The sequence below is a fragment of the Coturnix japonica genome, chromosome 9 (genome assembly GCF_054131305.1).
Source record: "Coturnix japonica strain WE chromosome 9, WE-NBRP24, whole genome shotgun sequence".
Lineage (NCBI taxonomy): Eukaryota > Metazoa > Chordata > Aves > Galliformes > Phasianidae > Coturnix > Coturnix japonica.
Window position 1 is genome coordinate 30,637,431 of NC_140671.1, and position 23,513 is coordinate 30,660,943.

At 52.2% G+C, this 23,513-nt stretch overlaps 1 protein-coding gene across 5 annotated transcripts in view; it reads right to left on the reverse strand.

The window, feature by feature from the left end:
• The window catches only part of MEGF6 (multiple EGF like domains 6), a 30,326-nt gene that overhangs the window by 5,494 nt on the left and 1,319 nt on the right, over positions 1-23,513 (reverse strand). For 3 of the 5 annotated variants that reach the window (XM_085509160.1, XM_085509162.1, XM_085509163.1), the window contains exons 2-21: positions 23,391-23,500; positions 11,177-11,299; positions 8,120-8,245; positions 7,916-8,038; positions 7,671-7,793; positions 6,214-6,351; positions 5,927-6,049; positions 5,561-5,683; positions 5,259-5,438; positions 4,958-5,089; positions 4,742-4,870; positions 3,958-4,086; positions 3,743-3,877; positions 3,508-3,642; positions 2,491-2,616; positions 1,837-1,968; positions 1,402-1,530; positions 1,163-1,294; positions 786-914; positions 542-670 (exon numbers count right to left, since the gene is read on the reverse strand). In XM_085509160.1, coding sequence (XP_085365286.1) covers positions 542-670; positions 786-914; positions 1,163-1,294; positions 1,402-1,530; positions 1,837-1,968; positions 2,491-2,616; positions 3,508-3,642; positions 3,743-3,877; positions 3,958-4,086; positions 4,742-4,870; positions 4,958-5,089; positions 5,259-5,438; positions 5,561-5,683; positions 5,927-6,049; positions 6,214-6,351; positions 7,671-7,793; positions 7,916-8,038; positions 8,120-8,245; positions 11,177-11,299; positions 23,391-23,500 — 2,606 coding nt within the window. Of the gene's footprint in view, positions 1-541; positions 671-785; positions 915-1,162; positions 1,295-1,401; positions 1,531-1,836; positions 1,969-2,490; positions 2,617-3,507; positions 3,643-3,742; positions 3,878-3,957; positions 4,087-4,741; positions 4,871-4,957; positions 5,090-5,258; positions 5,439-5,560; positions 5,684-5,926; positions 6,050-6,213; positions 6,352-7,670; positions 7,794-7,915; positions 8,039-8,119; positions 8,246-11,176; positions 11,300-14,547; positions 14,960-15,430; positions 15,502-23,390; positions 23,501-23,513 lie in introns of those variants that run through there. The other 2 variants (XM_085509161.1, XM_085509164.1) reach the window with 2 other exon arrangements.

Consider the following 23,513-nt stretch of genomic DNA (forward strand, 5'->3'; position numbering starts at 1 on the left):
AGGCACCTCAGCCTTTGTGAGATCCAGCAGCAGCGTGTTCATGCACAGCCTTCAGGAGCAGCCCCTGAACAAGGGACCTTTGCCAATAGGGTTCCATAGGGCTGTGTCAGCTCTAGATCACTGCTGGGCAGTCCAGGTCCAAAGCACCTTTGAACCACTTCAGTCTGCAAAGCTTGGCTAAGAGCTGTGTGTCAGAACAGAGCCTCTCTGGAGAGATGTGGTATTTCCTCCTTGGCACCTAAATAGATGCAGCACACAACACTGCCCCTCTTGGCATGCACAGCTCAGAGCCTGGCCAAAACCTGGCACTGTGCAGCGCATAGAAACAGATGTTGGGATGACAGCAGCTCCATCAGTGCTGTAGGGTGGGAGCTCTGCTATTCTCAGCAGCAAAAACACCAGCAAAGATAAAGACACAAACTGAACTATAGCAGAGGGATCCCAGCACGAGCTAAGGGAACTGTTCTGCACCCCCAGTGTTGGAGCAATAGCACAGCTGTGTGCATTGCATGGGGTCAGATCCTGCCCGGGGGACACTCACCATGGGCACAGTGGGGTCCAGTCCAGCCTGGTTGGCAGTGGCACTGCCCGGTGACGTGGTCACAGCGGGCTCCATTCTGGCAGTTGCAGGCACGCTGACACTCAATGCCATAAAATCCATCTGGGCAGGCTGTAGGGAACAAAGCAAACAGCCCAGAGGGTCTGTGAGAAGAATGGACGGTTCTTAAGGGCGCACGGCGGGTGAGCAGACACCCAAGGGTCACCCCATGCCCTGGGGTACGTACAGTGCTCACAGAAGGTCCCCCTCCAGCCTGCAGCACACGTGCATGCCCCACTGATGTGGTCACACATGGCCCCATGTTCACACTGGCAGCGGTGCCGGCAGCCCAACCCGAACCATCCTGCTGGGCAACCTGGGGAGAGAGCAAAGAGCACTGAGAAGCTGCCCTTGGTGGACTGTGCTATGGTGGGAGCTCACACTGAGACATATGGGATCTGGAATGATATGGCTGCCTCGTGTTTAAAACAAGGGTCTGCTGCTCGCAGATGTACCCACACCCCCACCAGGACAGCATCGCGGGGATGGAATTGCCACTGCCATGGCACTGACCCTTCCCTGGGAAACAAACCTGAGCCCAAACACATTGCAGCACACACTCACGCTCCTCGCAGCGGCTGCCCGTGTAGCCAGGATCGCAGGCACACTGCCCCGTCAATGCATCACAGCTCCCGGAGCTGCTGCTGCACTCGCAGATATTGGCACAGCCTGGACCCCAGCGCCCCATAGCACAGCCTGCAACAGAGGCACGGCACAGGGATGGCAAAGCAGCCAGCCCCAGCCCAGCACTGCACAGCTCAGAGTCTCCTATGAATGATGCACAAGGAGTGAAGGCATCGTACCTCTCCGGCAGTCGTGGCCCGTCCAGCCGGGTGCGCAGCTGCACATCCCCGTCACAGGATGGCAATGTCCCTCATTCCCACAGCTGCAGCTCTGCTGGCAGTCCTGGCCGAACCAGCCGGGTGGGCACACTGCAATGCAGGGACATGAGCTGCAAGTCTGCAGTGAGACCAGGGCACAACATTCACCTTAACCCTGAAACTCACCACGACTCAGTGCTCACCAGCACGGACCCAGCATTTCCCACATCCCCATTGCTCATCACAACCCCAACACTCACAATCATGAACCCAGAACTCACCAGGACCCAACGCTCATCACGACCCAACGCTCATCACAACCCAATGCTCACCACGACCCAACACTCATCACAACCCAACGCTCATCACAACCCAATGCTCACCATGACCCAACACTCATCACAACCCAATGCTCACCATCCTGGCAGTGGCTGCCAGTGAAGCCCGGTGTGCACACGCATGCTCCCGTGGTGGGGTCACAGCTGCCATTGTTGGCACACTCAGGACACAGCTCCTGGCAGCCGAGACCCCAGCGACCCTCTGGGCAGGCTGCAGCAATCAGAGAGAATAAGGGCAGCTCAATGCCGCTGGTAAGAAGCACAGGGCAGGGTGAGGGCTCAGCTTGGGGCTGGAGCTGGGTTGCTTCCTTAGTGCCCTTGGACAGGGACAAGGGGCTGCAGAGAGCTGGCAACCAAAAGGGCAAGGTGGGATTGTCTAATATGGTAGTGGATTCCCTGCTCTAGTTCACATGCTTCTGTTTGGGAATACATGGCTAGCAGTAAGGACAACATCACCATGTTTGTTTTATAAACATCCCTCACTAAGTGCTAGGACCTGCCAGGGCCCTCGTGTCAATTGGAGATTCACATCTGCTGCTGGGGAACAGCGCTCCTGGCAAAGCATCCTAACCCAGCAGCCTGCAGGAGCCGTGCAAGGGATGTCAACTGAGGGCTGAGCAGGGCAGCTGAGATGCTGCAGGGCTGGGGACAGGGCCAGCTCACTGTATGCAGAACTGTTAGCAGGATATCCACTCACCATCAGTGGCTGCCATACAACATGAGAAGTGCTCACCTTGGGCGCAGTCGTGCCCTGTCCATCCCGGTGCACACAGGCACTGCCCGCTGACCGCATTGCAGGGAGCCCCATTGCAGGAGCAGAGCTGCAGGCAGCCAGCCCCGAACCGCCCCGCTGGGCACTCTGCAAGCAAACAGCAGTGAGAGCTGTGGGTTATAGAGCTGGACACAGACCAAGAGACACTGAGATCCTACAGACCAACCTCAGCCCCCAGACACATACCTCGCTCATGGTCTCTTTTTGTTTCTACAAGACCCCAGCACTCAAAATTAGCGCAGGAAAAAGCGCCCTAGCTCGTAAATTTCCAGTGACACAGTGGAGTTTTTGTTATTCCTCCTTTGTGCTAATTGATGGCAGATGTTTGTCTTCACCCTTTAATCATTTCCAGGTCCCAACAACAGCCCAAAGCCTCCTATTTCTGTACAAATATTTGTGTTATTTCCTGTGACTCCCCCCCTGCAGGCTCCTTTCTTATTCCTTTTAACAAATATCCTCAGCTGAGCAGCCAGGAGCTGCAGTGCTGCTGCAGCCCTTTGGAATGAATGGATGCAATATGGGATGCAAGAACCTACTGCACTTTCACTCACAGCCTCGGGGGTTTCTTACAGTAAAAGTTAAGTTGGATCATTTGGCAGCAAGAGGAAAGCAGGGAGGGGGAGCATGGAGCTCAGAGAGAGGAACTACTCCAGGGGGGCAGAACTTTAAGTTTTAATGGGCACGAAGTACCAAATCTGCCACGTGCATATCAAACAGAATGTCAGCAGGGGGAAAGGAACGGAAGGGGAAACACAGCATCATTCTCCTAGGGACTGATGGTCTGGAAGTAAAAGGGAGGAAAAAAGACAGGTCGATACCTGACACCTTCATCTATGGATGAAGGGATGCCCAGTGGGCAGGATGCGGTAAGAGCTCGTCTTCCCTTTCTGAATAAGGATCTTTATGCATGAGGATCCTGCCTCCCTCTCTAGACCCAGAGCTGGGTCACTGGAAGCCATTCCAACCCCACCACCTCACCTTGGTCGCAGTTCTCCCCGTGGTAACCCAGGGGACACTCCTTCCAGCAGCGCCCAGTGATGTGGTCACACTGTGCATCCGGAGAGCAGCTGCACTTCTTCCTGCAGCCCTCCCCATAGTGGCCGGGCTCACACTCTGGGGGCAAAGATAACATGTTTAGTTCCTAATCTATGCAAGCAAGAGGCACAGAGGTCTCAGGAGGACGGAGCAGAGGGAAACCCATCAGGACACTCACTGGTCTCGCAGTGCACACCGCTGTAACCAGGTTTGCAGTGGCAGGAGCCGTCCCGCTTGTCGCAGTGCTGTGTGTTTGGCTGCACACAGAGGCACTCCTCAGAGCACCCAGGGCCAAATGTCCACTTGGGGCACGCTGCAGGGACAGGGCAACAGTGACCCTTTTATTATGGCACCCATCCCAAGGGCAGCGGGCACCCCATAACAGAGCCATACCCAAGTGGCAGTACCGCCCATACAGGCCAGGATCACACAGACACGCTCCATAGATCCGATGGCAGCGACCTCGGTTGGCACAGTTGCATTTTTTCCTGCATTGTTTTCCAAAAAATCCTCTCGGGCAGCCTGGGGATAGGGATGATGGAGCAATTTGGGTCTGTAATTTCACGTCTTGTAGGGAAGATGCATAGCAAAATCGGAGGACATCACCAACAAACCTAGACACAGGGTGCACTCAGGGTCAGACTGCTGCCTGACCAGCAATATGCTGGGGCCTCTAATAAGGGCAACAGGATTCCCTGTACCAGCTCAGAACTGAGCCCTCCACATGAGAAGCATACAGATGATGCACTGTGTCAGCACAAAGCTGCTGCCCAGCCCTCCCCAAGGGACAGCAGGGCAGGAAATGCCACCCAGCACAGCACAGCTTGCTTTAACCTCACCTCCCTGTTTTCTATCTGCACCCTTCAACCACCTCTTTCCTACAGAAAAGAGAGCTCCAGCTATCTCCTACCCTACTTTATATTCTCCTCCTTCAGTAATAGCTTCCATATGAACCTAACCCTGTCTGTAGCTGAATCCCTCGTTGGCTCATTGCTTCCACATCCCCCAGATTTTAATTCTTCGGGAGCGAGGATCACCCTCAGAAATGGGGGGCACTAACACCAGCAAACACAGCAGGCTCCAAAGAAGCACATGATGAACACCTGACAGAGATGCTCATTGCTTTGGCAAGGGAAAAATACCAGTGGAACACAGCTGTTTTTGCCCAAAGACTCACCATCCTCACAGTGGATCCCAGCCACACCAGGCGGGCAGCGGCAGGTGCCGGTGCTGGGCTCACAGCTGCCCCCATTCTGGCAGAGGCAGAGCTGGCTGCAGTTCTTGCCAAAGGTTCCAGGCGGGCAGGCTGTGGGACAGAGGGCACAGCTTTAACAGCATGCACATCTGTGGGTTTCAATAAGACACAATAGGGTCTATGCACAGCATCACTCACTCTGGTTGCACAGCAGCCCGCTCCAGCCGGCCGGGCACTCACAGCCTGTCCCCTCCATGTTGCATGTGGCCCCATTCTTGCAGTCCTCACACGTCAGGCTGCAGTCGTGGCCAAAGGTGTTCTCCAGACAGACTGCAATGAGACAACATGGTGAGATATTGAGATGATCCCCCATTGCTGCCCCCAGCAACCCCAACATCACAGCCTGCAGCTGCTGGTGCCTCCACCAAGCACAAACCCAGCACCCATCATTCAAACTGGAGGCTTCAGAGCAAAAGGGCCACAGCCACAAAACGCCCACCGAATTTTTCTGAAAGCGTGTGCTCTCCTCTTGCCTCCATCTCTTCCTCCTCCTCTTCGTAGTCGTCGCTGAAGAGCTGGGTGAGCTCATCCCGCAGGATGGCCACGTGTGGGATGGGGCGGATGATGGGGCGTCGGGCATCCAGGGCTTCCACCGAGTCCTCTACAGCTGGGGGAACAGCTACAGAGACCACAGAAGTCAGGGTAATAAAATGGCACTCTGATGCTCCTGATGGTGTAAGGTTGTTTCCATGGTCCTGCTGGATGGGGATGGGCACAGTGTGCTCAGCATGCAGCACTTACAGATGCAGCCCCTCCTGTCTCCATCCAGCTTGTACCCAGCGGGACAGCCGCACTGGAAGGACCCTGCCTGGTTCTGGCACGAGTGCTCACAGCCGCCGTTGTTGGAAGAGCACTCATCTACATCTAGAACACAAAGGGGACAGCAAGCAGGTGGCAGCACCTCACTGGTTACACAAAGCAACCAGCTCTAAAAGCTGAAGGAGTGATGGAGAGCCTCTGCTCATTGCAGGGGAGTGGGACCAGATGGCCTTTAAGGGTCCCCTTCCAACTCCAGTGACTGCATGGCTCTCTAACTGGGAGTGACTGGAAGAAGTACTGTCCTACAGTAGCAAGGACAAAGCTCACACTGTATGCAGCCCTGCTCACCATCACAGGCACAGCCATCAGCACGCAGCCGGTACCCAGCACGGCAGGCACACTCGTAGCCCCCAGGGTAGTTGTAGCAGTCCTGCTGGCAGCAGTGAGAGCCGTCCTCACATTCGTTGATGTCTAAATAAAAGCAAAGGGTGCTGGGTGTCAATACACAGCACCCACAGTGGTAACAGCAGTTGCTCCATGATACCCCATGGTATATGTGCACACAGTAGATGACACATGGGGGTCCTCGTGGCTTGGGATAGACTTGTGAAGACAAGGAGCGAGTCTGGCCTTACCAGTGCACGTCCTCTGGTCATCCTGCAGCTGGTAGCCCGAGTTACAGGAGCAGATGGGGCCGGTGCTGCTGTGATGGCACAAATGGGAGCAGCCACCATTGTCACTCTCACAGCTGTTCACAATCTCCATCTCTATCCCTGCAGAAGGAATGTTGTCAGCATCCAGTGCCATGGGCACCCACTCCCTGTGTGTGCTTTTGGTACACAGCCCCACTGAGCAGAGCAATGCTGTGCTGCAAGGGATGGGAATAGATGCTGGGCTGGAAAGGGCTGCACAAAAATAACCCTGTGGAGCCCCTCGGGGACAGGCTGATGGTCAAGCTGAGATGAACCAGACTGCAGACAGAGCTGCTCCCATTCCTGACAAGCTGCAGGATGTGCTGCCAACCAAAGTTGGCTCAGCTTTCCCAGCACAGAGCTGTTTGGATGCCAGCTGGGAATGGGAGCAGCTGAGTGCTGCGAATATCCAGATGCCTGCAGCTAGGAAAGGCAGTGAATGACATGTCCGAATGGAAGAGGCAAGCGTCAATAGCAGCCATGTGTCTCCATAGCTTGGCAAAGCTCTTGTAAACTCCAGCCTTGCTAATGAAGCTTCTTTAGGCTCAAAGTACCACGGGGCTCTGAGTCACTCTCGAACCTCAGAAAAATAGCTGCCACCTACAAGAACATTCTTGAGGTTTTGGTGCATTTAGGCCCAAGAAAGATGAAAGAAGAGGAGCTTGGTGCTCCCCAGTGGGTCTGTGCATGTAGAAAACAAAAGCTGTGGCGGAAAGTGAACTTCCAGATCTCAAAACATGAATGTCTTCCCTGCTAAATGTGGTCAGCCAGGGCAGAGCAGGGAACAAACTTGCTAAAAGCACGTGCTTATCCAAGAACACCCAACAGGCAGAGGTGGATGCTACTGAAACTGAGCTATGGGATTCTGTTCTGCAGAACATGCACTGTGGGATCAGCCATGCACTTAAGAAGTGCCAGCAGCGCTTTGGCTCCTGAATAGCACGCAGCTCTTTGCATTGCCCTCAACCGCTTTGCTTCAGGCTGTCTCTGCTTATGTGCTTTGGCTGAACAGATGGCAATCTGGCTCAGTCTTGCACTGAATTGTGTTTATTTCTCTTCCTGATGGGAGCAGATGCGATCACATCATTAGCTCAATTCCTCCTTCACTTACACATCTACAGCTGACCAGACTCATCCAATGCAGTCCCCGGGAGTGGGACTTGGCCCGTTTGGGGCCAAACAGCTCCAAGTAAACCATCTAAACTGGTGCAATGGTAACTTTAGAGATGAGTTCTGTTGGTGGGAGAAGCCAACAGCTCTGACCACGGCCCATGGAGCTCTGTGACTCAGTCTGCTCTCAGCAGGCAGCACTAACAGCACTCTATCAGCAGGACCCCCCCCACACACACTCCTTTTTCCCCCTCCTGACCCACAGATCTCCATCCCACTGCAGTACTCACGGTAGCACTGCCTGCTGTCTGCTCCCAGCTCATAGCCCGGGTTGCAGGCACACCTGAAGGAGCCGTGGGTGTTCAGGCAGCGATGTGCACACATGGCCAGGCCAGTCAAGCACTCATCCACATCTATGAATGAGAAAAACCATGAAGAGCAGCAGCCTTGAGACAGTGTCAAAGGCGCATCCCTCAGCGTCACCCCATCAACCCCCAAAGCAGTGGCGATGCTGCTTGGCCCCGCAGTTGCTCACCTTGGCAGGCTTTGCCATCGGGTCCCAGCTGGTATCCAGGGCGGCACTGGCAGCGCGCTGCTCCCCGCACATCACGGCAGAGCTGCATGCAGCCCCCATTCCTCTCAGCACAAGGGCTCCACACTGGGGCAGAGAGAAGCAGTAATGACCCACAGAGCCCCAGAGGCAGCTCTGCCATCCCTCCCCCCATTGCCCAGCACTCACGGGCACAGCGCCGGCCGTCCTCCCGCAGCCTGTAGTGCCAGCGGCAGCGACACTGGTGCTGGTTGGCTGTCAGCTGCACACAGTCGTGCTCACAGCCACCGTTGTTCACCGCACACGAGTTCAGTGCTGGGGGGGGGGGGGGATGGGAAAGCATAAGAAACATCATCCACAAGCAGCATCCGAGGGTTTGAAGTCATAAAGCTGAAGTTTTTGAGGGGGGCTAACTGCAAATTGATGCTACGGCAGCGCTGTAATCTCAGCTTTGCTCAGATGTGCCATAAGTGCTGCAGCTCAGAGGGCAGCACCAGTATCTATACAGGAGGAGGTGAAACTGGAACTGCACTACACCCTCCCAGCTCTGCTCTGTCTCTTGCCATTCACACACTGCGAGTGGAACAGCCACCTGGTGTCTGTTACCAAAGGGGTTCCTGTGCTTCTGACCCGTTGCACTGCAGGAGGATCCCAAATCCTGACTCTGAGAAATCCTATAAGGAAGATGAGGGTCCCACAGCAAAGCCATGTGCCTGCAGAGGAACACTGCGGGCACTGATGGCTCCTGCACCACTGCAGCCTGCGTCTGATGTAAAGATCAGCTCTGTTAACCAAGCAGGCATTTGGGAAATAAATACGACTTCATGGGGTCCAAAGGCTGCCATACACAGTGCAGGGCTGGAGGGAGAATTATCAGTCTGTGTTACTTTGCTGATGTTCCCTTTCATCCATTAGGATGAAGACAGCAGAAGTACCTGATGTGACTGCAGAGCTATGGGGCAGAGATGGCTGGTTATCAAACATCTCTGTTATCTTTAAGTGTTTAATAATGTACATTTTAAAGCATTCCTAAATAACGGAGCTGTGCTTGGAGTGCCTGTTTTTTTAAACAAATAAAAGCATTAAAACAATGCTGAATCTTGCCAAAATATTCCTCCCTATGGGAAAAATACTTGGCCGATCTATAACCAGCCAACACACCCTACATCTAAAATAACCTCCCAGGATGCAGTGACCCCATGAATCTGCAGTCTGAATAACTGCCCTCTTTGCATGCTTTTGGGTGATGAGTTTTTAGAGTGGAAAAACTCAAAGTTCAGATTCTTCTCCACGATGTGACTTCAGCAGAGGATGCTGATGGAGACGCTGTAAGGTTGGATGCTGCAGGGTATCCATTAGGATAACTTAGACACCAGGACACCACCATTTCCTTTAGGCTGCCTTTAGCAATGTGTTCTTAGAGCCCAATGGGATCCTCCTGCTCTTGGCTTGCAGACAGGCCCTGTGGGCAATGGGGAGCAGCAGCACAGCCCTGCCAGCACACCCTGCTGTACATGGCACACAGGGACAAGCAAAAAGCAGTGGAGTGCATGGGCCAGGGCTTTGGTTTTGCTGCAGGAGGAACAAATCCCATTTCAGAGCAGGAACACTGAGGCACAACAAATGAAACACACTCGCAGCACTTCGGGTGCTGTTCCATGTGCTCGGGGTCTCCCAGCCAGCTCCTGGCACGGCACAGCCCGCAGCCCTTGTTCTAATTACTGCTCCTTTTCTTTCTTTGTTTACAGAACCTCTCTAAAAATATTTCCATTCCCTGATGCTTTTCCTAGCTCAGTTTTTCTGCGACGCTGCTGCCAAACCCAGTGTCATCCTGTGCATCATGCAGCCTTCGGTAATTAGAGCTCAGACAGACTTTGTGCAGATGAGGTTTCCATTGTCTGCAAGCAGAGCACTATGGCTGGCCATGCAGGACCTGCACCCAGGACACTGGGTGGCACGAGGGTGCACACACAGCAGGATGGATGCACCCAGTGCTCTGCTGTGGGATCCCCACGTTCCCATCCACACCACCTTCCCATCCCAGTGTGGTCCCATCACGTAGACCAAGCCCACACACCCCCCTTACGGCACGACGTAAATCCCTGCTAAATTCGAGATTCCTTCATTTGAAGGCTCTTAATATAAAGAGCTCCGCCACGTAATCCCAACCCCATTTATTCCAACCTCAGACAATTTCCAGAGCCAAGCTGTGTTAATGCAGACCATCTCACCCCTCTGCCGGCCAACACAAGCAGCAGGCTCAGATTAAACTCTTTGCTTTGGCCCTGGAGTCCCTCCCCCACCCTGGATCCACAGAGAAGGCCCAAAGATGTCAGCTCTCTGCCTCCTGCCATGTGGATCTGATAAAGAGGGGTGATCTCAGGACGTCCAATGGCTCTTTTTGCCCTATTTCACTTTCAGCAGAGACGCCGGCTCTGTTTTCCTCCCCTTCTCTTCTGTACTCAAATCATCAGAGATAACAGAACAACAAAGGCACTGCAGGACCTCGCACTGCAGAGCGCAACCAAAGGTGCTGAGCATACTCTTAACAACCCATTTTTAGAGGTGCCTGGGGGGGATCCTGAAAGATTGCACTGGTTTATCCCCTGCACTGTGCCTTGCTTTACCATCTGCAACACCAACTACAAAGGGGCCAGGCACAAGCCAGCCCAGCAGCCACCCCAGCACTGTACTAAGGGAACAACTGCAGACCCACAGCCCACTTTGAGCTTTTACAGGAAAAAGATGTTTACTTCCATCCCTCGACACCACTGCCCTAATGGGCCAGCACTGAGCTGAGCTGACAGCAGGGCATATACACACATAGATGCATATTTCTATCACAGAAGTGCTGAGAACAAAAGCCATCAGTGTTCAGTGCAGCTCTGCTGTTCCAAAGGAGCTGTGCCCAACCCCTCTACACTCATGTCTACCAGAATCCATCCCCAGGTGCTATATCCACACATGGAACATCTCCATTGGAGACTCCACCACCTCCCAGGGCAGCCTGTTCCAAAGCTTCTCCACTCCCTTGGAGAAGAAATGTTTCCTTATATCCAACCTGAGCTTCCCCTGGAGCAACTTATGTCCATTCCTCCTCATCCTATCACTGCTAACTGGGAAAGGGGTCACGGTGCAAGACTGTAAGCCAACATCAACCACATCATGTACAGCAGCACATACTTTCAGGTATGACAAGGGCTATGAAGTCAGCATTCCCAAGGAACCCAAAAACCTTTGACTTACCAATGCAGGTTCTGCCATCTGCGTGCAGGCGAAAGCCCGGCTTGCACTCGCAGTAATAGGATCCAAAGGTGTTCACACATCTGTGCTGGCAGCCCCCGTTGTGAACCTGGCACTCATCAACATCTGCAGAAGAAAAGAAGAATGTTCTGACTCACTCACTTCTGAGTGAGCATGACAGTATCTGAAGTCAGATGTATTTATCCTCTGCTGAGTGACTCCAGACTGAGGAATGAATGCAGCAGGAACATCATTGCTATTCCCATCAAGTTTAAGCAGCCAAGTGATTTAAGAGATTTCAAAGACAAGCATGCAACCAGACAAACATGCATCTTGTTTGTCCATCAGTGTGAACCATCCTTCCTCTTGCTCAGCTTCCAACAGTCCCTTTTCCCACATGGATGCACACCACCATGTCACCAGGGCAGAAACGAGCACAACTGCTGCAGTGCTTCCCAAGAGCCATCTGCCCCGAAGTCTGGGGGTTTAGTAGTGTCTTGCATTCCCTCGCTCTCTGTTGAAGGTAGATCCATCCATCTGGACCACAAATGGATGGTCTGCTTGGGACCTGAATGGCGAGAGCCACCACTGAATATTAAGGGATGGAGGGAGGGGAAAGGATGCAAAGTGAATGGAGCAACATGGTCCAGGACCAACATCCTCCCTTCTGAGTTGGCTCAAGACCACAAAACCTGAGGTCTGAGTAACTTTAATGTGGAGTAACTAAGTTCTCTGGTCTGAATTTCAGGGAACATTCTTCCCTTCAACTCTGACCTGAAGCCAAAAAGCGATGGCACTGGATCCAATGGGAACAGGGACTGTGCAGCCATGTGGATCACACTGCATTGGCACAAGGCATTGGGAGCACAGAGATGGCAGCACTCCACTCCACACAATGTGGTTCATGACACGCTGAGGTGATTTTCCTATTGGAGAACTGACAAAATCTGGTTGGAATTAACGTGCCAAGGAAGGGAAGTGAGAAGCACACAGACTTCTCCCCTAAGTAGGCAGCCCTGCCGGGAGCACAATGCGGTGCCAACTAACACTGGTAGGGCAGCAGCACAGCCAACATGCCCCAAAGCAGTGCCAAAACCAAACAGGGTGACTGCTGGAAGCAGAACTTGGCACAGGGTTAGGAAAGCCCCTGGCTATGTAAGGACACAGAAGCTCTCCATACCAATACGGGCACAGCAGAGCAGAAGCTGCTGATGCTCTAAGCAGTGTCCCCCAATGGGATCACTCATCCTGACCCCACAGAGTGGCTGTGGGACAGCATGGGAAGGGCAGAGCACAGGGGATGCAACGTTGCACAGCCCAACCGCACACAGCTCCCTGGTGGGGCAGCATAGAGATTGATCCTAAACAGCAGCTCCGTGTTAGGGGAAGGAAAACAGCAACAGCAGCTCTGCAAATTACAGGGCACTTTATCTCCTGTGAGAGGCTGAGGAGGAGGAGAGGAATCCCAGCTGCAGGCAACAGCAACCGATGTGCTGTAAGGGTTTGCTCTCCAGCTAACCAGGCTGTAACCCCTGCGGCAATTAGCCTGATGACTGAGCAGGGCTGCAGGGAAATGGTTAATTAAAATCCACCCAGATGAGTCCGTGTGGGATTCAGCCACTTTATCTTTTCAGTACCAGTTCATTAGAGCTGCTTTCAGCAGTTACACCAAGTGGTGAGGGTGGAATGAGACAACCCAACCACACTGTGATGCTCAGCAATGGGACACAGCCCTGTGCCAGGCTGTGGGGGATGGAAAAACCCCAAACCTGAGCTCTGGGCTGTTCCAAACCTGCTGGACTTCCACAGCTGCTGCTCCTACAGAGAGTGGAGGTGCTTACAGCTCTTATCCACACACAACACCTGCACCAACCTCAGCAGCAGAAGTTTCCAAGAGCATTTCAGGAGCAGATGCTCTGACAACAGTAGGATGCAGTGCAGAGGGACCAGCAGCTACCTCGCCTCCAGCACTGCCTTTGTCCTCACCTCACCTCCCTTTGCCTTCAAGCACAGCTCTCCTTCACAAGCCGTGCTCACGTTTCAGTCTCCTGATGGTGCCGATAATTGCCCATTACTCAGGGTGGAACAGAGATGCACGTAACAACAAGCCAGCAGCCAGCTCCCAACTTGCCACTACACTCATCTGCTCAAACGCTTCTTCTCAGCTTCACTTTATCCCACTTCTCTGCCATTTGGATAGAGCACAACCCCCACACATGGGCTATATGGGCAGCACATGGCAGGGAACATGGGCAGCATGGCATCATCCTTGGTGCTCAAACCATGAGGCACTGCCAAAGGCATTCACACCTGCTGGAATCAACAGAACCAAAGGAGAGCACACAGCTGTGCTGAGTTCTGCTGTGCTCTGTAGGATCACAGAGTGAACAGGGGCCTCCAGGTGCGATGATTTCACATAGGACCCCAGCAGAGAATAACGACCTCTCCTTTACAGGTTGGCTGCACAAGGACGTAACCCACAGCACTGCAATTAGCCACTCAACACGAATGCAGGGATCCAACGGAGCACTGTGTGTACACAGAGCAGATTTTAAAGCACTTGAGACTCCAATTATATGTGCACCACCATTACACAAAGCACCTCTTCACTCCCTGTTTGCATAAGGAGGCTGCCCACGAGATGCCCGTGCAGCAGCTCATTGGGCACACTTTGCTTTTGGGACCAGAAGTTTGTATCCCAAGCAAAGCTTGATCACCTTGGAGAAACCACGTGAGTTAATGCAGTCAGGGATGGAAGCACCAACTGCAACGTGAGCTCTGTGATTCTGATCTCCAAGCCATAACAGCTCCCCATTTCCTGAGCTCTGCCACATCTTCCCCATGAGCTGATAATGCTTTTATATTCAGCAGCTTGGGGCAGTTGTTCATTGGGATCATCTCACAATAAGACAACACGATCCTTGATCACTGCACTGCTCACAGGCACCCAAAGCTCTCAGCAGACTTCACACATTCCCCACTATTTCTACCATCTTTAGGCAGTCTTAATCCCTGCGTGCTGCTAATTCAGCTGAGCACACAGGGATGAGGAGCTTACAGAAGTTATCCCTTACTCAACATCCCCACTGATCATCACACAAATACTCAGCTTTCCAATGCATTCAACCAAGCCACGTAACTGTGCAGCAAGCAATAGAAACTCAGTTCTTCCCCAAAACTCTGCCAGAAATCACTTCTCAGAATAAATATGTTACAGTGTGACTATAAGAATCCAAGCTGCTATACGTAGTCAGATATACAGGAGGTCACTGGGATGGAAACCAAACTGCTGCCAGTCCAGGGTCCCACCTAAAGGCTCAGCTACCCACCCCCAGGGCAGCACTAACCCACCGTGGGCTGAGCCCAGCACATACCTGGTCTCATCTCGGTGTGGCCGGCACTGTACCCTGCCCGACCCAGGTAACAAGGATAGCAGCTCCTCCATTGATAACGGTAGTGATTGCCGGCAGCGCCGGGGATGCCACCCAAAAAACCGAAGCACCAAAGCAGCATCCGAAAGTGCTCCTGCCTCATGCTGGGAAGTTAAGAGGTGAAACGGAAGGACAGGGGAAAAAAAAAAAACCCAAAACACCCAACAAAACCTACTGCGCCAAGTACGGTCCCGCAGCGAGTGAGGGAGCCAAAAAAACAACAACAAGAAGGGAAAAATAACAACAAAAAGTCCCATACAGGCACAGCGGGCGGGCGGGGCTCTATAAGGGGCGATCCACCGCCCCCCGCAGGTGAGGGTCGCTCCGGGAAGCGCCGCCCCCAGCCCCGCACCGCCAGCAGCGGCCGGGACACCGCGTTCCTCCGGAGGGGAAGAGAAGGGGCTGGACGGGAGCCGGGGCGGGGGCTCAGGGCGGCGAGAGGACGGCGGAGCAGCTCAGGAAGCTGCCTGCATGGATGGACGGAGGAATGGATGGAGGAATGGACATGGGTGCCCAGCACGCAGCCCCCCCCCACCCAGGTGCCAGCAATCCAGTCCAGCTGACATCACCGCCCACCCGACCCCCCGTGGTGTAACACACGCCTTAATGCTGCTGTTGCCCCCCAGCCCAGGTGCCCGCTGTAAAGCAATCAGCCCCAACCTCCCTCTAACGACACGCACCTGGTGAAGCTGTATGTGCAAAGCTTCCCCCCCCCGTGCCTTCCTTACAGCTAAAATATGGACAAAACTAAGTTTAACTAAAGAGCAGTTCTATAGAGAAATCCACAACATTCCCCCGTAACGTGGATCCTCGAATTTTATTTTACCTTTCTCGTTAAGCAAGAAATAAGAATAGCTCATTGCATTTTCCAAAGGCGAGCTCAAAAGGCTCATTTTGCTTCTGGAATGGTTTGAAACAATGAGCTTGTAGGGCTGAGCTGGGGATGGGGGGGAAGAGAGGGGAGGGGGTGAGCGGGGCTGCTGCTTTTAGAAGTCTTTGGCTGTAGTAAAATTCCAAATTAAAACTTGTGGTTGTGGCTGCAATGAATTGCATTCCATAGAAGGTTCTGAAGCACGGAGAGGAGCTGAATCCAGGAAGGAAAACACTGGGGGCTGCTAAGAAGGATGGGGGGGCTCCAGACATGAGCATCTATGGACCCATATGGGGGCAGCTCCCAGCACACCACAGAGCACCCAATGATAAGTCACAGCTTATCATTGCTGCCCCCCTCCTTGGGAGGGCCCCTCCAGCCCTGCTACAATGGGCAGAGCTGCCACTTTTCCTGTTAATGCTTCTGGTGGTGCTGACGTGCAGCTATGCCATAAAGCTATGAAAAATGCTCTGGGCAGACTCCCTTGTGCCAGCAGTGTTATTAGGATGCTGTCTATACGAAATGATCCTGGCTTGGAATGCAACTCCCTGGCTGCAAACACAAACCAGAGCCCTTCCCCCACCTCCAGGACCTGGGAACCCCCCTTGGCTGAGCACAGCTCAGACCCCACTTACATCCCACCGACAGAAACTCTATGGGAGCCGCTGCTGCTCAACAAACGATGTGACAAACTCATTCCATCTCATATTTCCTTACGCCGCTATTAGAAAAGTCATGCAAGGCTTTGCTGAACGGCTCCGTGGTGCGGCGCGTGTATCGAGAGCACTTTGGGCTTGAACAGAAACTTATGATGTAAGCTATGCTTGGCCAGGTCTGAGCCAGCCCGAGCTTCCTCCTCACCTCATTTACTGCGGCTGATGAAGTACGAGGGGGAGGTTTGGATATGGCAGCAGCAGGTCGTGCTGGCTTCCTGGCTTGAGGAGCAGCAGCACCAGAGGGGTCCTGTATGCAGTGCCTGGGTCACTCCCATGGAATTCCATTCTGATCCAGCTTTGGCCTTACTGAGCTCTTGTAAGAACCCAAAGTACAGCTGAAGAAGTGGGACTTTGTGGTCCAATAGTGCGCTAAGGGCTGAGGTTCTTTAAGTTCATTCCACACACAGATATAGGTCAATGAACTCAGGTGGCTGAAACTCATCCAGAACCACCCAAACCAGGTTCCTTCTGACTGTTCTACACTGAAAACAAAACAAAGTGAGAACACAAAAGCAATCCAGGAACCCCTACAGCAAATCAGCAACACTGAAGGCAAAGGAGTAAAGCGTGGGGTGATGGCCCAGGGTGGGAAATGACTTAATGCTGCTGCAAACTTGAGCTCCTGTCCCTGGGATGGGACTTCTGGCTGATCTGGTGTTGGCTAATGGATGTAGGAAAGGCTTCCGCAGCCTTCAAGTCTATATTGGAAAATATTGCATAGCAGCAGCTTGAGGAGATGGAGCAGAGGTAGAACTTCTAGGACTGGTGTGAAACAGAAATCAGGTTTGTTTCATATATATATATATGTTAGGAATACAGAAGTGCTTGAGCAGCCCCATTTGCAGCTATGAGCCGCAGCCAACAGAGCAGTGATGCTCTACAGGCACCTGAATCAGCTGAGAACTTGGATCGTACAAAATACACTCACTGCAGCTCAGGTTCAAACCCAGTGAACACAGATGGGAGTTGGTGCCACCCAGGGACTCAGTGCTGGCATTAATGAGCTCATCAGACAGCTCCCAGACGGGCACGGGAACTAATTGGCTCCTTTCCTGGTAGCATGAGCAGAAAAGCCCAGGACGGAATAAATCCACGGAGGATTTGCTTTCTAAATATAATCCTGCAAGCTCAGAAGTGAAAGCAGAGCACAGAGCCAAAGTCTGCTGCTGCTTTGTGGGTCAGACCGAGGGGGCCCCGCACCTCTGAGATGCCACGTGTGTCCATTTATCACTGTGCCCAATGAGTGGCTCTGCACAGCCCCATCCCCACTTTGGCTTTGGTCAAAGAACCACCAGCTCTTCTGCTAAGTCCCAGTGGCCCCCCCAACAAGGACCAAAAGGGGCAATGGGGAACAAAGGGCTGTTTGTTTCCACCCCATTCCCAACACCCTCAATAATCCCTGCCTGGGGAGTTCAGGGGAAACTGAAAATATCTCAGCTTGGAGAAGATAAGGGCAGAGCTGTTTGGTTCACACATCTCTGCTGTGGGACGGGGCCAGGAAATACTTCTCAGTTATTTTCAACAAAACATGACGAATGCACCAAATTGGCAAGAAAAGGACATTCTTCTACTGAGTTTTCTGATGTCCAAAGTGGTATCCATCCACAGCAATGGCTCTTTCCCAGTTTGTCAGTAAGTTTTGTTCATGGTTTGGAATCCATTTGGACTGGAAACCAACCAATGCTGAAATAAGTGAGAAGGCCACCAGGAAGACACGACGGCCCCAAATGGCAGCAGGAACGCTCAGCACTGTGATAGCAATGGACAGGCTTTGGATTTCTGGTCTGCGGTGGGAGCTGACAAGTCCATGATGTGCAGCTGGCATTGACTAACACAAAACCCATTTGGTGTCTTATAGACATGGACTGAACCTTCTCTTTCACCCTCATCTGCAAACAGGTTTAAATGTGAAAGATGGGGAATGATGTGATGCAAGCAGAACGTGTATGAGCGTGCACATGCATGGCATTGTGTAACAAAAAGTGCAGCACTTCTAATGCAAGTCAAGAAGCAGGACTAAGCACGTGGTAATATAAGTAGCAGTAATTTAAGCAGAAGGCAATTAGCAAATTCATTTCATACGATGGGCTGGAAAACAAACCACTATTTAACATGACAGATGTTGCTGCTGAGCTCCTACCCCCACTGTCACCTCCATTCAGCGTCATCATTTGGAAGCTCATTTCTAGGAAATAACCAAGCAGTGCAGTGGGGTCAGGGCACCCAGCTCTGCCCCAGACCTCTCTTGTGACCAAAGCAGCACTCTCACCCCAAAGCCCACACGGGAGCTCTTAGCAAGCACTGGAGATGCTTTGCATCCAAGCATTTTCACACCTGCTCTACAGACACGATAGCTGCTTTAATTAGTCCCACAAAACAGGCTGTGTGTGCTGCCAAGGTTCCCGATGTGCAGCTCACCAGCCAGCTCCCTGCAGAGCACCAGGACAGAATGGGCTGGGATGGAGCCCACACCAAGAACAGCACCAGGAGCTGCACCAACCTTTGGCCATTCCAGTTACAGCCCACGATGAACCCCAGGTTAGGAAATGCTGCATTTCAGTCTGACGTGTGAAATATATGGGGAGATTGCAAAGAGATGGATCAGCTGCTGGCAAACTCCTGACGTTTGGCACTAAGCGAGGCACTCCACGCATGGATTTGTACTTGAGAAGCTGAACTTCGTGCCCTGTAGAGAAGCATTTCCTTCTCAAAAGAAAGAAGACAAATGGAGACGATACCATTGGAAGGCGTTGCTCTGGATGGAGGAGAAATGGGCTGCAGTTTCAGCCATACCGTGCTCTGTACATTTCCTCCTGCTACTGCGGATAGATCTCGTGTCTCTTGCACTCACCGAGCACTGATGGAGCTCCGTGCTCCCATCTGAACGGCCATGGGTTGCAGCGGGGACACCGCAGGGACACGGCCGGGACACCGCCGCCCTCTGCCGGCAGCGGAGGGGGTTCGGCTGAGCCGTCCCGTCGGATTAAACCCTACAACTTCACATCGGGTCATAAGGAATGGAAGGGATCGCCAGCTGCCCACAGAGATGGAGAAGGGTGATGGAGAACCACCATTTAACTCCCTCTTCTAATGTAGACCTGAGATATTATTCGTGCAGTTGGCACTGGATCAGTACAACATAAAGCCAGTGAATTGAAGTTGAGAAAGACCACTAACACCACTGAGTTCAACTCCAGTCCACCTCACTGTGCCCACTGAGCACGTCTACATCTCCACACTGGGATGGTGACCCCCTACAAGCAGGCACAGCCCAAAGTGCTGCCCTATGTGCTTTGCTGCAAGAACAGAGAGAGGGGCGACTCTTCCCTTCATGTTTTGTATAAATAAGCAGCGCGGTTACGCTCTGCAAACAACGCTGTCAGAAACGTTAGAGCTTGGATTTATCAAAGCGTTACGAGATTTCCTTCCAGCTGAAGCATCCGTAAATACAGCACAGAGCATTCCCAACCCAGGACGTGCAGCTCCCCGGGACCTCAAAGGATGTGAGCATGGGATGGATCTTCAAAGCAGGGGAAGAACAGTCGGTGTGTCAACAGCGAGAGCAGCAGCAGCCTCTGAGCTCTGCCATAAGCCTTGGCTTTTCCTCTCAGTCTATAAATACCTCTCTATAATGGAGAGAATTCTTCTTTGACACTTCTATATAATGGATGCAGCATAAAAACGTAGCACGCTTGGCAGCCCGCCGAGGCTTCCCCTGGGGAGCCCAACAAACACGCCGCTGTTTGATGGGTTATTTTCCTCCCCATTCTACAGCCAATGCTGCATTGCACGGAGGATTCCCAAAGGAAAGAGCCTCTATTCCTGCCCTGCTGGAGCTGCACAGGCTTCCTTCAAAGCTCCCAACCCTCTGTGAGCTCATGGGTCTGTTTGCTGGCTTTGGTTCTTCCCCATAAGGACAGTCTGACATAGAGCTCAGACATCTCCCTGCAGCCCCTAGCAGTGCAAACAACACAAGCCCCCATGATTGTGCTCTCAGTGCTGCCCTAATAACACATGGGAATGATTTGTCAAGATGTTATTATATACAAGCATAAACAAAGCAAATTCAACTGTAAACACAACAGAAGCAGAAGAATCCACACGACGCCTGTGTGCTGAGCAGCCCTTCTTGGGCCAATTCTCTGCTGTTTTGGGGCCAAATGGTTCAAAATCAGCTACATGATGGATCTCCCCAAAGAGCCCATCCCACCAACCCACTGTGCCCCATTCCCAACCTACCCACACATCTCCCAGGTGCTTGCTTTAAGCTCCTCCAGCCAATGGCCTCATTGGCAGGACCTTAAGGATCAGTGAGAGGGCAGAACATGACTCCTGGCATTGAATGGACACTGATAACAGCCTGGCACAGAATGGTTTCCTGGGCAGTGAAGGCTTGACAGCATGTTTTCAGGAGCAGTAATGATAGAGGAGAATGCTGCACTATTGATGTAGGACATAAAAGCTCCACGTCCTGCAAGAGCTGGTCTGACACTCAGGTATTTCAGCTAACTCACACGAGTGAGGAGCAATAAGAGCCAGCAGGAATCCTCCACCGAGCATCTTCCAAAGGTCAGCAGCGTTGGCTGCTGGCTCCTGCCAACAAACATCCATCCTGGGGCTGGAACAGAGTCAGGAGCAATGAAATACCACAATGAGGATTACAGCTCAAGGAAATAAAGGCTGAGAAGCAGAAAGCCGGGCTGTGACAGGTCAGAGCCGCGCTCCTTCCAGGCACTTGGCAAACTCATGCTTATAAGCAGCACTAATGCCAATTGTAGCTCTTATTGAGGCTTGCTCACTCGGCACAATGGCAGCAGACATTTTGTCCTGGAGAACTGGAGAGTTCCTGGGAAAAAATAATCTTTCTCCCCATCTCTTTGTCTCAATATAATTAAGGTCAATACTACAAAGTGTCCGAGGGGGGGAAGCTCTTTGTAGGGGCTCTCAAGAGCTGCAGTAGTGTTTGTAGTACAAGATTGTCTCTGTACGACCACTGATTACTGATCTCATTATTTAGATTTGATGACAAAAGCCACTTCTGTTCCCAGATGGACAATAGGTGTCAAGAGCAAAAAAAGTTACAATAACAAATTAGGGCCCATTTGTGCCATCCTTGGTGTTTGGCAATTAATGGTGGGATGAACCACCACAGTGCAGCTGAAAACAAAAAGCAATGCTGTTTAAAGGACGTTTAATGAGCACGTTTTATGTCGTCCTCAGCAAGTTCGTTGCCAGGCCACAGAAGACATTTATCCACGCTTCCTTTATCTCTGAGGGGTCATCGCTGCTTGTTTCTTACTATAACCACAAGTTTAAACTAAAAAGCCAAAGGTGAAAAGAAGGATCCCCTGACTGCGTGTATCTGGTGCCCATCAGCTCAGCTTCTGCTGCCCTGCAGTGCAATGTGCTCACAGACACAACATCCCCTGGATTCATGAGACCCAACCTCCCCCTCCAGCCACTGCACACCACATTGCTGGCACAGCAAGGGAACCCAGCGTCCCACTGCTCCTTTATTAGTGCACGCAGCACCATAGGACCCTTTGATCTCAGGCAATCAGATTAAGGTCATGGAACAGCAGCTCTGACCTCCAACACCAACGGCTCAGAACAACAGCTCCGGCACAAGGGAGGCAAGAACAGGTTTGGAGCTCCACTCACATTTAAGCAAGGCACATAAGTCTCACACCCCCAAAAATAAACCCCTTGCAGCCAGTGGGAACATAAAGAGGGGTACAGAGGCCCCACAAACACTAAATTATGCAAAAAGTAATGTCTGCACAACTATACATTGCACATACATCTGCATGCACAGGTTTAACCACAAGAGAAACCGAAGCCCCATAAAATTAAGCACATCTGGGAGGAAACAACAACACAAAGACTAGAAAATCTCAGCTCAGGACAACCAGGGAAGGCTGGGTTCTTCATCCCATGTATGGCTGGATGCTCTACATAGGATGCTCTGCCCAACCAGCACATGGCTGGATGCTCCATAAGTGACAGTAACAAACCCCTTTGCTGGCTGGAGCCACCCTTGATTTATTTGTGAGGTTTGCCAATGGAAGAACAACACGGCTGCCCCAGCAGAATGCCAAACCTGCCTGCAAACAGCAGCATCCCGACTCCTTGGCTGCTGGAGGGGAAGTGCTCTGCTTCATTGAGCCTGGGTATTATTAATGGTGGAATCCATCCAGCCAACTGGCAGCTGAGGAACAATTGCTGCTATTTAATCTCAGAAACAGATTTTAAATTGGCCTCATGGACTGTAAAACCATGAAAGGTTCAGCACAGCATCTCACTGCCATTCCAAAACCGGCGCTGGGTTCTGGCTGGGCTGGAAATCCCTTGAGATAAATGCAGGGTTGGTGCACATATACATTGCTCTGGTTCTGGCTGCAAAGAGAGCCTCCATGTTGTCTTTTTTCCCTTCCAAATTAAAACACAACCTTCCCAACAGCCCTCAGCCAAGGCAATGGGGCAGCGCAGGGCCACAGTCACAGCAGGGAGTGAAATGTGCTTCCTCTCCAAACACCCAAATTCCCCAAGCAGCAAACAAAGAAAGTGCACAGCAGAAGACTTTGGTTTTGCAGCTCAAACAGTGGCATCCCTCAATCTTTATCCCCTCCGTTTCTGACCCAAAACTGAAGGAGGAAGGTGAGGAGCTGGTGGTGGATGGGTCTCTCAGCTCATCCAAACGTGTGTCACCTTTTGAGTGGACCAGAGAATGAAATGGAGCTAAACTGCAAGGAAGGCTGAGCAGCCCCACTTCTGTTCTGAGCCAGTCAAGTGCAAAATGAACACACAGAGGCTGAACGCTCAATTAGGCTTCTGAAATCAAAGCACCTCAATTGAGCCACAAGCAAGGCTGTGATTTTTCCAGAGAGATACGTTTCTTAAAACTCATTAAACACAGAAAATCTATTTCCTAAAGGTTTGGTAAAACAAAAGCAGAACTGAAGCTCGGATGCTCATCTGAGGCCACAGATCCTGCACATTGAGAGCCAAAGCACTGAGAGCAAAGGCCATACAACACATCCTGCAGCACCATCCATCACAGCCAGCACTGCAGGGCTGGGAGAGGAGATGTGATGCACTCAAGGTTTGCACAGAGCTCTCTGGGGCTCCCACCAGCAGCATTGCTGTGTGCTTAACTTTAAGTGCTCGATAGCACTTGGCAGCAGCCATGCAGTACTTACAGTGCAGGCAGGCAGGGTTCCATGGGCGCTGAGCCCAGCCGGTGCAGCAGCGATACGCAGCACGGCGCTGCAGGCGATACAGCTGCCTGTACCCAGCGTGGTATGCAGCCCTGCAACAGCAAA